This window comes from Phoxinus phoxinus (assembly GCF_949152265.1).
Source record: "Phoxinus phoxinus genome assembly, chromosome: 3".
Classification (NCBI taxonomy): Eukaryota; Metazoa; Chordata; class Actinopteri; order Cypriniformes; family Leuciscidae; genus Phoxinus; species Phoxinus phoxinus.
This window is the reverse complement of record NC_136878.1, coordinates 185,846-202,847: the sequence shown is the minus strand read 5'-3', so window position 1 is coordinate 202,847 and position 17,002 is coordinate 185,846. Positions and strand designations below refer to the sequence as shown.

The following is a 17,002-nucleotide window of genomic DNA, read 5'->3' as shown; positions in this document are numbered from 1 at the left end:
CATCTTCATTTAGGCTATATAGTGCTTTTAACAATGTAGATTGTTTCAAAGCGGCTTTACAGAGATAAACGTATAATGTAAGGTAGCCTAACAGATTGTTTCGGCTTTATAGCGGTTCTTGAATATTTCCAGCTAAAGTTAGTTTTGATTGATTCACTTCCGTCGAAAGGATCATTAGTTGTTAAATTATGGGCCGCTAAGACGACAGCGTTCTCTACACAGACTTTACACTGAACCTGTGAGAAACACTGGTGACGCTCACGTGCACATCAATAATTAATTCTATAGTTATGTGTGTTTGAATATATATAATTCTCTACAAACCAAGCCTTAACAAACTACTTGTCTGGCCTTAAACATTTGATAATGAATTTTATCACATCATTTTAAGATATCCAGAGTATATCATTTGTGTATCTGAATCTGAGCATAATAATTAGCATAATATAAAAATAAAAACATACTGTAAAGTTTTCTTAGTTCGATCAATATTTGTACACCTCAGTCTTCACGGGCTACAGCATCATCATAATTTATTTACAATCACAACCAATCACATGACGTGCTCCTGATGTCGTCATAGAAAGAGGCGTGCCCTTTCCCAGCAACAGCCAATCATATTTGAAGGATTCTCACGTAGCTTCAGCACCGAAATAAAACAATCGTGTTGAACTTAATGGAAATGATCATGAAGATTGACGGCCCGGACGTCGATTAGCCTACTCTAAATATCAATTATATTATTTAGAATTCGGTCTATTTTAAATGATTACTGTGTATAAAGTAGGTAAATGCTATTAATACTGTGTAAATTACCGTCCAGACTGGACACACGGGCAGCGCTGTCTCCTGAGAGCCGTTACTCTCCTCAGCGCACTTCAGCATCACCCAATCACAGACGCCGTGATTGCTGGATATGAACTGTTTAATAGAATATTATATTGATTGTTGGGGAAGATTTACGTGGCTTTTTTTATGGTACTGGACATAATATATTCAAAAGATTATTATAACACTTTGAGTTTAAATGTCTACAGCCGTCGTGAGATCATAAACAGTATATAAAGCGTGAGATCTGAATGTGTGTGTGAAAGGAACCGTGTTGTTGAGCCGATGAGCGCCTCCTGCCGGAGAGACAGGGAATCACACACAGAATCACACACAATCTCAGAGCAACACCCGGATGAAGCGCGTCTCTGTCAGCCATGAGGATCCGCTTCACACTCAAGATCCACAGATGTTATTGTTCCTGATCTTCATATTTCAGATCGCAGCCAAAAATGGTCCAGTCCTGCTCGGCGTACGGATGCAAGAACAGATACCAGAAAGATAAAAACATCTCCTTTCATAAGTGAGCTGAACTCGCCAGTGTTGTTGACTGTGTTTCGGTGTTGCTTTATTTCCATAGTTCTTGTGTTTGTTTGTGACTCTAGTCGATCTACTGCAGCTTCAGACACTGTTTGTTAGTTTAGTTTAGTTTGGTTCTCATTTTGATCTTCAACTTTGTCGGCGCTACAAACTTTACAGCACCACGGTATTGTTTGTTTGTTAGTAAATATTAGTTTAAGGAACATGAATGTTCAATGATCTACTAATGTAAATTATAATTTTGTCATCATTTTCAAACCCTATTACTTTCTTTCTTCTGTGAAAAATACAAGATGTTTTGAGAAACGTCTCAGTGTTTTTGTCTGTAGACTGGACGTCAAAACTCTTCAGAATATCTAGCTAAGTCTTATTTTCACAACATTTTCTCAGGTATTATTAATGTTATTATAATCCATTGGTGTTATTGTGTGTGACAGGTTTCCTCTGGCCCGGCCGGACATCTGTGGAAAATGGGTATCCGCCATTAAGAGAAGAAACTTCAAGCCCACCAAGTACAGCAACATCTGCTCTCAGCACTTCACCAGAGACTGTTTCAAACGCCAGTGCAACAACCGTGTGCTGAAGGACAACGCAGTGCCCTCGCTCTTCAGCTTCAGCAAACTACAGGTACTTTACCTCATTACTGACATCTCACTCGCACACTGCGGTGACTTTACCTCATTACTGACGTCTCACTCACACACTGCTGAGACTTTACCTCATTACTGACGTCTCACTCACACACTGCGGTGACTTTACCTCATTACTGACGTCTCACTCTCACACTGCGGTGACTTTACCTCATTACTGACGTCTCACTCACACACTGCGGAGACTTTACCTCATTACTGACGTCTCACTCTCACACTGCGGAGACTTTACCTCATTACTGACGTCTCACTCACACACTGCGGAGACTTTACCTCATTACTGACGTCTCACTCACACACTGCGGAGACTTTACCTCATTACTGACGTCTCACTCACACACTGCGGAGACTTTACCTCATTACTGACGTCTCACTCTCACACTGCGGTGACTTTACCTCATTACTGACGTCTCAATCTCACACTGCGGTGACTTTACCTCATTACTGACGTCTCACTCTCACACTGCGTGACTTTCCCTCATTACTGACGTCTCACTCTCACACTGCATGACTTTCCCTCATTACTGACGTCTCACTCTCACACTGCGGAGACTTTACCTCATTACTGACGTCTCACTCACACACTGCGGAGACTTTACCTCATTACTGACGTCTCACTCTCACACTGCGGAGACTTTACCTCATTACTGACGTCTCACTCACACACTGCGGAGACTTTACCTCATTACTGACGTCTCACTCTCACACTGCGGTGACTTTACCTCATTACTGACGTCTCACTCACACACTGCGGTGACTTTACCTCATTACTGACGTCTCACTCTCACACTGCGGAGACTTTACCTCATTACTGACGTCTCACTCTCACACTGCGGAGACTTTACCTCATTACTGACGTCTCACTCTCACACTGCGGTGACTTTACCTCATTACTGACGTCTCACTCTCACACTGCGGAGACTTTACCTCATTGCTGACGTCTCACTCTCACACTGCGGTGACTTTACCTCATTACTGACGTCTCACTCACACACTGCGGTGACTTTACCTCATTACTGACGTCTCACTCTCACACTGCGGTGACTTTACCTCATTACTGACGTCTCACTCTCACACTGCGGTGACTTTACCTCATTACTGACGTCTCACTCTCACACTGCGGAGACTTTACCTCATTACTGACGTCTCACTCACACACTGCGGTGACTTTACCTCATTACTGACGTCTCACTCTCACACTGCGGAGACTTTACCTCATTACTGACGTCTCACTCTCACACTGCGGAGACTTTACCTCATTACTGACGTCTCACTCACACACTGCGGAGACTTTACCTCATTACTGACGTCTCAATCACACACTGCGGAGACTTTACCTCATTACTGACGTCTCACTCTCACACTGCGGTGACTTTCCCTCTTTACTGACGTCTCAATCACACACTGCGGTGACTTTACCTCATTACTGACGTCTCACTCACACACTGCGGAGACTTTACCTCATTACTGACGTCTCACTCACACACTGCGGTGACTTTACCTCATTACTGACGTCTCACTCACACACTGCGGTGACTTTACCTCATTACTGACGTCTCACTCTCACACTGCGGTGACTTTACCTCATTACTGACGTCTCACTCTCACACTGCGGAGACTTTACCTCATTACTGACGTCTCACTCTCACACTGCGTGACTTTACCTCATTACTGACGTCTCACTCACACACTGCGGTGACTTTACCTCATTACTGACGTCTCACTCACACACTGCGGAGACTTTACCTCATTACTGACGTCTCACTCACACACTGCGGAGACTTTACCTCATTACTGACGTCTCACTCACACACTGCGGAGACTTTACCTCATTACTGACGTCTCACTCACACACTGCGTGACTTTACCTCATTACTGACGTCTCACTCACACACTGCGGAGACTTTACCTCATTACTGACGTCTCACTCTCACACTGCGGAGACTTTACCTCATTACTGACGTCTCACTCACACACTGCGGTGACTTTACCTCATTACTGACGTCTCAATCACACACTGCGGAGACTTTACCTCATTACTGACGTCTCACTCTCACACTGCGGTGACTTTCCCTCTTTACTGACGTCTCAATCACACACTGCGGAGACTTTACCTCATTACTGACGTCTCACTCACACACTGCGGTGACTTTACCTCATTACTGACGTCTCACTCACACACTGCGGTGACTTTACCTCATTACTGACGTCTCACTCTCACACTGCGGTGACTTTACCTCATTACTGACGTCTCACTCTCACACTGCGGTGACTTTACCTCATTACTGACGTCTCACTCTCACACTGCGGTGACTTTACCTCATTACTGACGTCTCACTCACACACTGCGGTGACTTTACCTCATTACTGACGTCTCACTCTCACACTGCGTGACTTTCCCTCTTTACTGACGTCTCACTCTCACACTGCGGTGACTTTACCTCATTGCTGACGTCTCACTCTCACACTGCGGTGACTTTACCTCATTACTGACGTCTCACTCACACACTGCGGAGACTTTACCTCATTACTGACGTCTCACTCTCACACTGCGGTGACTTTACCTCATTACTGACGTCTCAATCACACACTGCGGAGACTTTACCTCATTACTGACGTCTCACTCACACACTGCGGAGACTTTACCTCATTACTGACGTCTCACTCTCACACTGCGGTGACTTTACCTCATTACTGACGTCTCACTCTCACACTGCGGAGACTTTACCTCATTACTGACGTCTCACTCACACACTGCGGTGACTTTACCTCATTACTGACGTCTCACTCTCACACTGCGGTGACTTTACCTCATTACTGACGTCTCACTCTCACACTGCGGTGACTTTACCTCATTACTGACGTCTCACTCTCACACTGCGGTGACTTTACCTCATTACTGACGTCTCACTCTCACACTGCGTGACTTTACCTCATTACTGATGTCTCACTCTCACACTGCGGAGACTTTACCTCATTACTGACGTCTCACTCTCACACTGCGTGACTTTACCTCATTACTGATGTCTCACTCACACACTGCGGTGACTTTACCTCATTACTGACGTCTCACTCACACACTGCGGAGACTTTACCTCATTACTGACGTCTCACTCACACACTGCGGAGACTTTACCTCATTACTGACGTCTCACTCACACACTGCGGTGACTTTACCTCATTACTGACGTCTCACTCACACACTGCGGAGACTTTACCTCATTACTGACGTCTCACTCACACACTGCGTGACTTTACCTCATTACTGACGTCTCACTCTCACACTGCGGTGACTTTACCTCATTACTGACGTCTCACTCTCACACTGCGGATACTTTACCTCATTACTGACGTCTCACTCACACACTGCGGTGACTACCTCATTACTGACGTCTCAATCTCACACTGCGGTGACTTTACCTCATTACTGACGTCTCACTCTCACACTGCGGTGACTTTACCTCATTGCTGACGTCTCACTCTCACACTGCGTGACTTTCCCTCTTTACTGACGTCTCACTCTCACACTGCGGAGACTTTACCTCATTACTGACGTCTCACTCTCACACTGCGGTGACTTTACCTCATTGCTGACGTCTCACTCTCACACTGCGGAGACTTTACCTCATTACTGACGTCTCACTCTCACACTGCGTGACTTTACCTCTTTACTGACGTCTCACTCTCACACTGCGGTGACTTTACCTCATTGCTGACGTCTCACTCTCACACTGCGGTGACTTTACCTCATTACTGACGTCTCACTCTCACACTGCGGTGACTTTACCTCATTACTGACGTCTCACTCTCACACTGCGGTGACTTTACCTCATTACTGACGTCTCACTCTCACACTGCGTGACTTTCCCTCTTTACTGACGTCTCACTCTCACACTGCGGTGACTTTACCTCATTGCTGACGTCTCACTCTCACACTGCGGTGACTTTACCTCATTACTGACGTCTCACTCACACACTGCTGTGACTTTACCTCATTACTGACGTCTCACTCTCACACTGCTTGACTTTCCCTCTTTACTGACGTCTCACTCTCACACTGCGGTGACTTTACCTCATTACTGACGTCTCACTCACACTGCGGTGACTTTCCCTCTTTACTGACGTCTCACTCTCACACTGCGGAGACTTTACCTCATTACTGACGTCTCAATCTCACACTGCGGTGACTTTACCTCATTACTGACGTCTCACTCTCACACTGCGGAGACTTTACCTCATTACTGACGTCTCACTCTCACACTGCGGTGACTTTCCCTCTTTACTGACGTCTCAATCTCACACTGCGGTGACTTTACCTCTTTACTGACGTCTCAATCTCACACTGCGGTGACTTTACCTCATTACTGACGTCTCACTCTCACACTGCGGAGACTTTACCTCATTACTGACGTCTCACTCTCACACTGCGTGACTTTACCTCATTACTGACGTCTCACTCTCACACTGCGGTGACTTTCCCTCTTTACTGACGTCTCAATCTCACACTGCGGTGACTTTACCTCATTACTGACGTCTCACTCTCACACTGCGGTGACTTTACCTCATTACTGACGTCTTTCCCTCTCACACTGCGGTGACTTTACCTCATTACTGACGTCTCACTCTCACACTGCGGTGACTTTACCTCATTACTGACGTCTCACTCTCACACTGCGGTGACTTTACCTCTTTACTGACGTCTCAATCTCACACTGCGGTGACTTTACCTCATTACTGACATCTTTCCCTCTCACACTGCGGTGACTTTACCTCATTACTGACGTCTCACTCTCACACTGCGGTGACTTTACCTCATTACTGACGTCTCACTCTCACACTGCGGTGACTTTACCTCTTTACTGACGTCTCAATCTCACACTGCGGTGACTTTACCTCATTACTGACGTCTCACTCTCACACTGCGGTGACTTTACCTCTTTACTGACGTCTCAATCTCACACTGCGGTGACTTTACCTCATTACTGACGTCTCACTCTCACACTGCGGTGACTTTACCTCATTACTGACGTCTCACTCACACACTGCGGAGACTTTACCTCATTACTGACATCTTTCCCTCTCACACTGCGGTGACTTTACCTCATTACTGACGTCTTTCCCTCTCACACTGCGGTGACTTTACCTCATTACTGACGTCTCACTCTCACACTGCGGTGACTTTACCTCATTACTGACGTCTCACTCACACACTGCGGAGACTTTACCTCATTACTGACGTCTCACTCACACACTGCGGAGACTTTACCTCATTACTGACGTCTCACTCACACACTGCGGAGACTTTACCTCATTACTGACGTCTCACTCACACACTGCGGTGACTTTACCTCATTACTGACGTCTCACTCTCACACTGCGGTGACTTTACCTCATTACTGACGTCTCACTCACACACTGCGTGACTTTACCTCATTACTGACGTCTCACTCTCACACTGCGGTGACTTTACCTCATTACTGACGTCTCACTCTCACACTGCGGAGACTTTACCTCATTACTGACGTCTCACTCACACACTGCGGTGACTACCTCATTACTGACGTCTCAATCTCACACTGCGGTGACTTTACCTCATTACTGACGTCTCACTCTCACACTGCGGTGACTTTACCTCATTACTGACGTCTCAATCTCACACTGCGGAGACTTTACCTCATTACTGACGTCTCACTCACACACTGCGGTGACTTTACCTCATTACTGACGTCTCACTCACACACTGCGGTGACTTTACCTCATTACTGACGTCTCACTCTCACACTGCGGAGACTTTACCTCATTACTGACGTCTCACTCACACACTGCGGAGACTTTACCTCATTACTGACGTCTCACTCTCACACTGCGGTGACTTTACCTCATTACTGACGTCTCACTCTCACACTGCGGTGACTTTACCTCATTACTGACGTCTCACTCACACACTGCGTGACTTTACCTCATTACTGACGTCTCACTCTCACACTGCGGTGACTTTACCTCATTACTGACGTCTCACTCTCACACTGCGGAGACTTTACCTCATTACTGACGTCTCACTCACACACTGCGGTGACTACCTCATTACTGACGTCTCAATCTCACACTGCCGTGACTTTACCTCATTACTGACGTCTCACTCTCACACTGCGGTGACTTTACCTCATTGCTGACGTCTCACTCTCACACTGCGTGACTTTCCCTCTTTACTGACGTCTCACTCTCACACTGCGGAGACTTTACCTCATTACTGACGTCTCACTCTCACACTGCGGTGACTTTACCTCATTGCTGACGTCTCACTCTCACACTGCGGAGACTTTACCTCATTACTGACGTCTCACTCTCACACTGCGTGACTTTACCTCTTTCCTGACGTCTCACTCTCACACTGCGGTGACTTTACCTCATTGCTGACGTCTCACTCTCACACTGCGGTGACTTTACCTCATTACTGACGTCTCACTCTCACACTGCGGTGACTTTACCTCATTACTGACGTCTCACTCTCACACTGCGGAGACTTTACCTCATTACTGACGTCTCACTCTCACACTGCGGTGACTTTACCTCATTGCTGACGTCTCACTCTCACACTGCGTGACTTTCCCTCTTTACTGACGTCTCACTCTCACACTGCGGTGACTTTACCTCATTGCTGACGTCTCACTCTCACACTGCGTGACTTTCCCTCTTTACTGACGTCTCACTCTCACACTGCGGTGACTTTACCTCATTGCTGACGTCTCACTCTCACACTGCGTGACTTTCCCTCATTGCTGACGTCTCACTCACACACTGCGGTGACTTTACCTCATTACTGACGTCTCACTCTCACACTGCGGTGACTTTACCTCATTACTGACGTCTCACTCTCACACTGCGTGACTTTCCCTCTTTACTGACGTCTCACTCTCACACTGCGGTGACTTTACCTCATTACTGACGTCTCACTCTCACACTGTGGTGACTTTACCTCATTGCTGACGTCTCACTCTCACACTGCGGTGACTTTCCCTCTTTACTGACGTCTCACTCTCACACTGCGTGACTTTCCCTCTTTACTGACGTCTCACTCTCACACTGCGGTGACTTTACCTCATTGCTGACGTCTCACTCTCACACTGCGTGACTTTCCCTCTTTACTGACGTCTCACTCTCACACTGCGGAGACTTTACCTCATTACTGACGTCTCACTCTCACACTGCGGTGACTTTCCCTCTTTACTGACGTCTCAATCTCACACTGCGGTGACTTTACCTCATTACTGACGTCTCACTCTCACACTGCGTGACTTTCCCTCTTTACTGACGTCTCACTCACACACTGCGGAGACTTTACCTCATTACTGACGTCTCACTCTCACACTGCGGAGACTTTACCTCATTACTGACGTCTCACTCTCACACTGCGTGACTTTACCTCATTACTGACGTTTCACTCACACACTGCGGAGACTTTACCTCATTACTGACGTCTCACTCTCACACTGCGTGACTTTACCTCATTACTGACGTCTCACTCACACACTGCGGAGACTTTACCTCATTACTGACGTCTCACTCACACACTGCGGAGACTTTACCTCATTACTGACGTCTCACTCTCACACTGCGGAGACTTTACCTCATTACTGACGTCTCACTCTCACACTGCGGTGACTTTCCCTCTTTACTGACGTCTCAATCTCACACTGCGGTGACTTTACCTCATTACTGACGTCTCACTCTCACACTGCGGTGACTTTACCTCATTACTGACGTCTCACTCTCACACTGCGTGACTTTCCCTCTTTACTGACGTCTCAATCTCACACTGCGGTGACTTTACCTCATTACTGACGTCTCACTCTCACACTGCGGAGACTTTACCTCATTACTGACGTCTCACTCTCACACTGCGTGACTTTACCTCATTACTGACGTCTCACTCTCACACTGCGGTGACTTTCCCTCTTTACTGACGTCTCAATCTCACACTGCGGTGACTTTACCTCATTACTGACGTCTCACTCTCACACTGCGGTGACTTTACCTCATTACTGACGTCTCACTCTCACACTGCGGAGACTTTACCTCATTACTGACGTCTCACTCACACACTGCGTGACTTTACCTCATTACTGACGTCTCACTCTCACACTGCGGTGACTTTCCCTCTTTACTGACGTCTCACTCTCACACTGCGGTGACTTTACCTCATTACTGACGTCTCACTCTCACACTGCGGTGACTTTACCTCATTACTGACGTCTCACTCTCACACTGCGGAGACTTTACCTCATTACTGACATCTTTCCCTCTCACACTGCGGTGACTTTACCTCATTACTGACGTCTCACTCACACACTGCGGAGACTTTACCTCATTACTGACGTCTCACTCTCACACTGCGGTGACTTTACCTCATTACTGACGTCTCACTCACACACTGCGGAGACTTTACCTCATTACTGACATCTTTCCCTCTCACACTGCGGTGACTTTACCTCATTACTGACGTCTCACTCTCACACTGCGGTGACTTTACCTCATTACTGACGTCTCACTCTCACACTGCGGTGACTTTCCCTCTTTACTGACGTCTCACTCTCACACTGCGGTGACTTTACCTCATTACTGACGTCTCACTCTCACACTGCGGTGACTTTACCTCATTACTGACGTCTCAATCACACACTGCGGAGACTTTACCTCATTACTGACGTCTCACTCTCACACTGCGGAGACTTTACCTCATTACTGACGTCTCACTCGCACACTGCGGAGACTTTACCTCATTACTGACGTCTCACTCACACTGCGGTGACTTTACCTCATTACTGACGTCTCAATCACACACTGCGGAGACTTTACCTCATTACTGACGTCTCACTCACACACTGCGGTGACTTTACTTCATTGCTGACGTCTCACTCACACACTGCGGTGACTTTACCTCATTACAGACCCTAACGTCTCACTCTCACACTCATTTCAGTATTTTTATCAAATGTATTAAAGCCTTTCAGAAATATTGCATGCCAATTATAAGCCCCTATGACATTTGACCCCACAGGCATCTTCTATGGAGGACTCCTTCAGCCCGGACCTGGACTTTCCTCTCAGCCTCCCTCTCTCTGATGCTGAGGAGATGGCAGTGCCTGAACCGGACCCGACCAGAGCCGAGCCGGAGATCATCCGGGAGCCCCACTTCAGCGCCTGCGTGTCCTGCGACCACAACTACACGGTGGAGGACACGGGTCAGCAGAAGAAGCGGGTCGAGCAGCTGCAGGAGCAGATGGAGAAGCTGCGCAAGAGACTGAAGACGGTCCAGCAGAAGTGCAGGCGTCAGGAGCGGCAGCTGGAGCGCTTCAGAACCATGAGCCGGGCCCAGATCCAGAAGGACCCCATGAGCCGGGCCCAGATCCAGAAGGACCCCATGAGCCGGGCCCAGGTCCAGAAGGGCCCCATGAGCCGGGCCCAGGTCCAGAAGGACCCCATGAGCCGGGCCCAGGTCCAGAAGGGCCCCATGAGCCGGGCCCAGGTCCAGAAGGACCCCATGAGCCGGGCCCAGGTCCAGAAGGACCCCATGAGCCGGGCCCAGGTCCAGAAGGACCCCATGAGCCGGGCCCAGGTCCAGAAGGACCCCATGAGCCGGGCCCAGGTCCAGAAGGACCCCATGAGCCGGGCCCAGGTCCAGAAGGACCCCATGAGCCGGGCCCAGGTCCAGAAGGACCCCATGAGCCGGGCCCATGTCCAGAAGGACCCGGCGCCAGGGTCATCCTTCGTCATGCTGCCCACAGAGATCTACGACGCGCTGAAGGGCATCGAGACCATCGGGGCGTTGTGAGGGGTTAATCCTCTATCAATCCCGACCTGAGTTCTGAGTGTGTGTGGACGGCAGACGAGAGGCTGAACTGGACAGGACTTCATGGATTCACTTCAGGACAGAATCAGGAACATGCAATGACGTCTGGGGGGATTCTGGAGCGCTTCCGAACCGACCCGGGCAGAGTAACTGAACCCTTCAGCGCTTGAGACGGCCTGTGCTCTTCAGTGCCGAGAGAGAGATACTCGAGGAACACTGGAGAAAGACACCGATGACCAACGCTTCAGCCAATCAGGTTCCCGTGGCAGATCAGTGTTTCAGTTATTACATGTTTTTCTAATTTAAACGTCTGGAAATTGTATTGAATAGTTTTTCATTTGATTAATGTACTAAGATGACCAAACTAGACTTTACTTAACACTTATATCAGTAGCCGTATAGTTTCGTATCAAAGGGCTTTGAGCTGTTTTGAGTTTTTTGGTTTTTTTTGCTGATTCAATTATTGCTCACAAAACAGTAATTATTATGGAATCCATTTAAGCCATATTTGGGGAATAGTTTTTTTTTTTTTGCTGGGAAAAGTTCCATCATAGTTGCCTTACGGTGGTTTGACTGTTTTAATACATGGTTCTCTTTCTCGACCTGTTTGTGCTGGAGTTTCTGAATGTGTGTGTGTGTGTGTGTGTGTGTGTGTGTGTGTGTGTGTGTGTGTGTGTGTGTGTGTGTGTGTGTGTGTGTGTGTGTGTGTGTGTGTGTGTGTGTGTGTGTGTGTGTGTGTGTGTGTGTGTGTGTGTGTGTGTGTGTGTGTGTGTGTGAGAGAGAAACACCACAAAACTTGACCACAGTACAGAAAGATTCCTGCAAAATATGAATTACAGCAGTCATATTGTAATAAATGAATATGGTATGTTTCAAAACGAGACATTCATTCAGAATCTGTTATTTCGATTACTTTGTCAGTTGAATTTGTTTTGAAAGGGTGGCTAATAAGTGTTACCGTAGTATCTACTGTGGTAAACTGGGAACAGACGGTATAAACTCAACACATCCACAGACACTCTTGTATGTTCACATGCTCACATGTTTCCTGGAAGCTTGGAGAAAGTCCATATAAAGTGCAAATCAGTAGAGTTTTGGGCCATACATGAGGCCATTAGCTGCTGTCGGTTATCAGAAAAAACGGCGGTTCGTGTTTTCCTTGGACACAAAAAGATTGACCTCCACTCTGCCGAACCGATCCCAAATCTGCGCCAGTCTTGTCGGGTGCGAGCGCCACTCCCTGACCCGTGTCCTGCCCTGGATAGCAGGTCTGCGCCGCCATTCCCATGCTCTGCCCTGAGCGACTCTAAGTGTTCGCTGGCCCACATTAGGGGTGTCTGTCGCAGTTGCAGTAAGGGAAGAGAGCAAGTGTGTGCTTACGTACGACATTACTGACGTGTTGTCTGTTCTGACTCACACATGTTCGCCGTGCAGCTGCTGCACAAAGGGTTTCGGTGCCAGAAGAACTGCCCGCGACGCTCCGTCAGTGCTGACGGCCATTCTCCTTTACAGAGCTCCCCACCCACATAGTGACGCATCTGTCATCTCTACTATACGTGACGTCACTCTGCCAAGAGGAACTCGCTCGGTCAACAGACCCGGGGATCCCCTGGGAACCAGAGCATTCAGACCAGCGCCCATCTCTGGAACTGAGGAGACCCAGCCGGACGACTGCTGTCAGCCCCAGCCGGCTCAACACTGTGAAAACACACCCGCCTTCCCAGTCGAAAAAGACTCCGGCAGCTGCGAAACTTCCCGGCTCTTTGAAGTGACAGCGTAGCTGTGTTCTTTACCGAATCTATCTCTAAACCGGGGAGCTCTTTTGGAGATTTATTAAAAATCCCGTAGATGGGAGATCTTATGTTTGCACTGCTTGTTCCCTGTTGTCTGCAGCCAGGAGTAGATCGGAATAGGCGAATGCTCTCATGCCTCGATGACGCAGCGGAGTCAGGGCAACCCGAACGGCAGGACTGTGGTCCGGGTGAATGGGCTTTATGCACAGCTGCACTACTTCCTGAACTTTAGCCAGCTCCTTTGTTTCCTGCCTTCCATTATTGGACAAACTGATTAATCCAGGTGTGTCTGATGATTGTTGTTGGTCAGGCACACCTGGATTAATCAGTTTGTCCAATAATGGCAGACAGGAAACAAAGGAGCTGGCTAAAGTTCAGGAAGTAGTGCAGCTGTGCATAAAGCCCATTGTGACACCTCGGGATCCACTTCCTCCTCACTTGTACTTTTCTGATTTTTGTAATACTATATTATCATTTTTCTCTTTAAAAATTGAACATATCCACCAGCAACTTATGCCTACTTCTTGTCCGAACTCACCTGTCCCAGTTTTATTTGCTCCAACCCAGCATTTACCTTACCTTCAGTCGATGAAATTTCTGATCTCGTTCAAAAATCCAATTCTTCAACCTGTCGATTAGACCCCTTCCTACTGTTCTTGTTAAGGCCACTGTCCCTTTTCATTACAGACATCATTCACTCTTCTCTTACCACTGGAATTGTTCCCTGTTCTCTTAAAACAGCTGCTGTAACTCCAATACTCAAGAAACCTGGTTCAGATGCCAACAACCTTGATAATTTTCGTCCTATTTCAAATCTTCCATTCATCTCCAAAATTCTTGAAAAAATAGTTGCTGCTCAACTCCATACTCATCTTTCCTACAATAATCTATATGAACAATTCCAGTCCGTGTTCCGTCCTCTTCATAGTACAGAAACAGCACTCCTTAAAATCACTAACGACCTTCTCCTAGCTGCTGACTCAGGTTTACTATCCATTCTCCTTCTCCTTGATTTGAGTGCGGCCTTTGATACTTCACACACCATCCTTCTAGACAGACTCCTCTATTGGTATCACTAACACACCTCTTGACTGGTTTTATTCATATCCCTCAGGCCGCACTCAGTTCATTCAGTTAAACTCATTCACCTCTCATTCAATTCCTGTCATCACAGGAGTGCCTCAGGGCTCTGTCCTGGAGCCCCTGCTGTTCATTATTTATCTTCTCCCCCTTGGTTACATCTTCCGTAAATATCAGATTCATTTTCATTGCAAGGCAAGGATTGCAAGATCCTCTTCTTCCATCCATCTCACCGTTCCCCGTGTCCGCCTCGTTACGATGGGGAGCAGAGCTTTCAGTTGCTCTGCTCCTCAGCTCTGGAACTCGTTTCCACCAGATCTTCGTAATATTGATTCCCTCTCACATTTTAAATCCAAACTCAAAACCCATCTGCTTAGAATAGCTTACTCCCTCTGATCACAACTGCATTGTCTTTTTTAATTGTATTGTATTTCATTGTTTTTACTTAAATATTGTCATTTTCTTGTTGATGTATGGTGACCTTGACTGTCAAGAAAGGTGCCTTTAAATAAAATGCATAATAATTATAATAATTGTGACATGAAAATACGCATTGGTCAAATCCACGATGTGTACAGTACCATGCCCGGGGACGCAGAGAGGACAGCGGTTGACGTACGGTAACCCTGAACTTGTAACGTCGGAGGTGCTTGTTCAACTGCCGTAAATCCAGAATCGGGCGCAAGCCCCCATATTTCATCGGGAGGAGGAGGTAACGGTCCTCCATCTCCCTGTGGAGCCACCTGAGCTGCAGCGTTGCTGAGAAGGACACGCATGTCTTCACTTGATCCTGGGAAACCTCCCCGACACTGACGTGGTAATTACCCCGAAACAGGGCAGGCGTGAGGAACTGCAGCCGACAGCCGCGCTGAATCGTGCGAGGAACTGTAAGGACCACCCATTGGCCCAACGACGGAATCCAACGGGGTGGGCGAAGGGATAATGCGTGTATATCTTTCCAGCGCTCCAGTGAAGTTCACTTAATTTATTAGAATTTAGTTTGAATATTACTTTAGCTCTACGCTTAATCTGACTCCAGTTTCAAGTGATAATCACATTTAGATTGTGTTTCTTATTAGAAAATAGTCATAAATATTGATTATGAATTAATTTAGATCTTTGGTTATTCAGAGTTTCTTATCTTTCATTTATTTATTCATTATGGACCCAATGCCGCACAGAGATCACGTCGGCCACGTCGTGTTTCTCACGGACACAAAACTTGTCAGTTCTGAAGTTAGAGGATGTAGGGTTAGCTAATACCTCTTAAGTCGGTTGCCTACTGCTCACTCATACAAAAGAGTGTAGTTGATTTTAGCCATTTCCATACAACTTGCTAAATCAGTAATAGACAGAAATCAAAAGGTCTTCAAGATGACGTGCCTACTGCTCCATTCATACATGCGCCTTTAGTTTGACCGATCCTGCAAGATCTGCGGTAGCACCAGCCTCCTATAATCTACTAAAATAATGATTTCAGAAAACTTCAGAATAAATCAAGATGTAACATTTATTTGTCAGGTATAAATGTATCATGCCAATTACACAAGTAATTAAAAGCCAATTCAGAAATAATAGATGCATGACATACATTTCTCAAAGATGACTCTAAAAGTAAGCAATGCATTCCTGACAGAGACACACAGAGGTGTGTGAGTGTTTTCCAACGGGAGAACACTGACACAGCACTGTATGGTTACAGGATCCCCAAGACAGCTCTGTTACCTAGCCTTAAATACCCAGACCAGAACAAAAGGGTTGTGCCAATATTTTCAGAGTTTGTTTTGGGTCAGTTCCTGTACCCCAGGGGGAGCACCTGGTCTCGGGGGAGTGGGGAGATATCTTGAAGAGACATCACCCAAAGAGGAACGCAGGATTCTCCTAAGTTCTTAATCTTTCTAATATTACCAATGACTGCAATGAAATTAAGACCATTTTACCAATCGCACTGAGACATCTAAAATGATACCAAACATGAAAAGGCAAAAACAATAGATTTACAAGATACATCATATGTGATATATAGGCATTCTTAGTGAACTTTTGGTGACTTGACTCAGGGGGAGAGGGGGATGCAGAGATAAGGGAAAAGTGTTTGGACAGGACAATGTCCTATGCTCTGTCTTTGCGATCTTCTGTCCAGGGTGAGTTTTATTTTAACAGGAAAATCAGTTCTTACAGACGACCCCTGGTGTTGGCGCGGGCGTACCACCGGTCCAGGCTGACGGCGAGGATGTGGCATCGCCGGGGAAACCCCACCT

General features: G+C 47.0%; 1 protein-coding gene across 7 annotated transcripts; it reads left to right on the top strand.

The window, feature by feature from the left end:
- Positions 1–612: 612 nt before the first annotated feature.
- thap1 (THAP domain containing, apoptosis associated protein 1) lies at positions 613–13,059 on the top strand. 7 transcript variants are annotated; one of them, XR_013796842.1, is made up of 6 exons: positions 695–978; positions 1,095–1,351; positions 1,806–1,995; positions 11,077–11,514; positions 11,575–12,543; positions 12,649–12,776. XR_013796842.1 is itself a non-coding variant. In XM_079606983.1 (4 exons), the coding sequence occupies exons 2-4, from the start codon at positions 1,281–1,283 to the stop codon at positions 11,848–11,850; spliced, it is 1,035 nt and encodes a 344-aa protein (XP_079463109.1). In that variant the 5' UTR covers positions 613–978; positions 1,095–1,280; the 3' UTR covers positions 11,851–13,059. The 7 variants fall into 7 exon arrangements, 2 of the variants coding, with proteins under 2 accessions (XP_079463109.1, XP_079463110.1); XR_013796844.1 differs by having other exon boundaries at positions 11,575–12,539; positions 12,649–12,760; XR_013796840.1 differs by having other exon boundaries at positions 645–1,351; positions 12,649–12,996.
- Positions 13,060–17,002: the final 3,943 nt, after the last annotated feature.

Bases quoted from the DNA above. Each gene is read 5' to 3' on its own strand.
- thap1 (XM_079606983.1), top strand. From the start codon at position 1,281: ATGGTCCAGTCCTGCTCGGCGTACGGATGCAAGAACAGATACCAGAAA. The intron at 1,352-1,805 runs GTGAGCTGAACT...TGTGTGTGACAG, and splicing joins AAAAACATCTCCTTTCATAA to GTTTCCTCTGGCCCGGCCGG. The intron at 1,996-11,076 runs GTACTTTACCTC...TTGACCCCACAG, and splicing joins TCAGCTTCAGCAAACTACAG to GCATCTTCTATGGAGGACTC.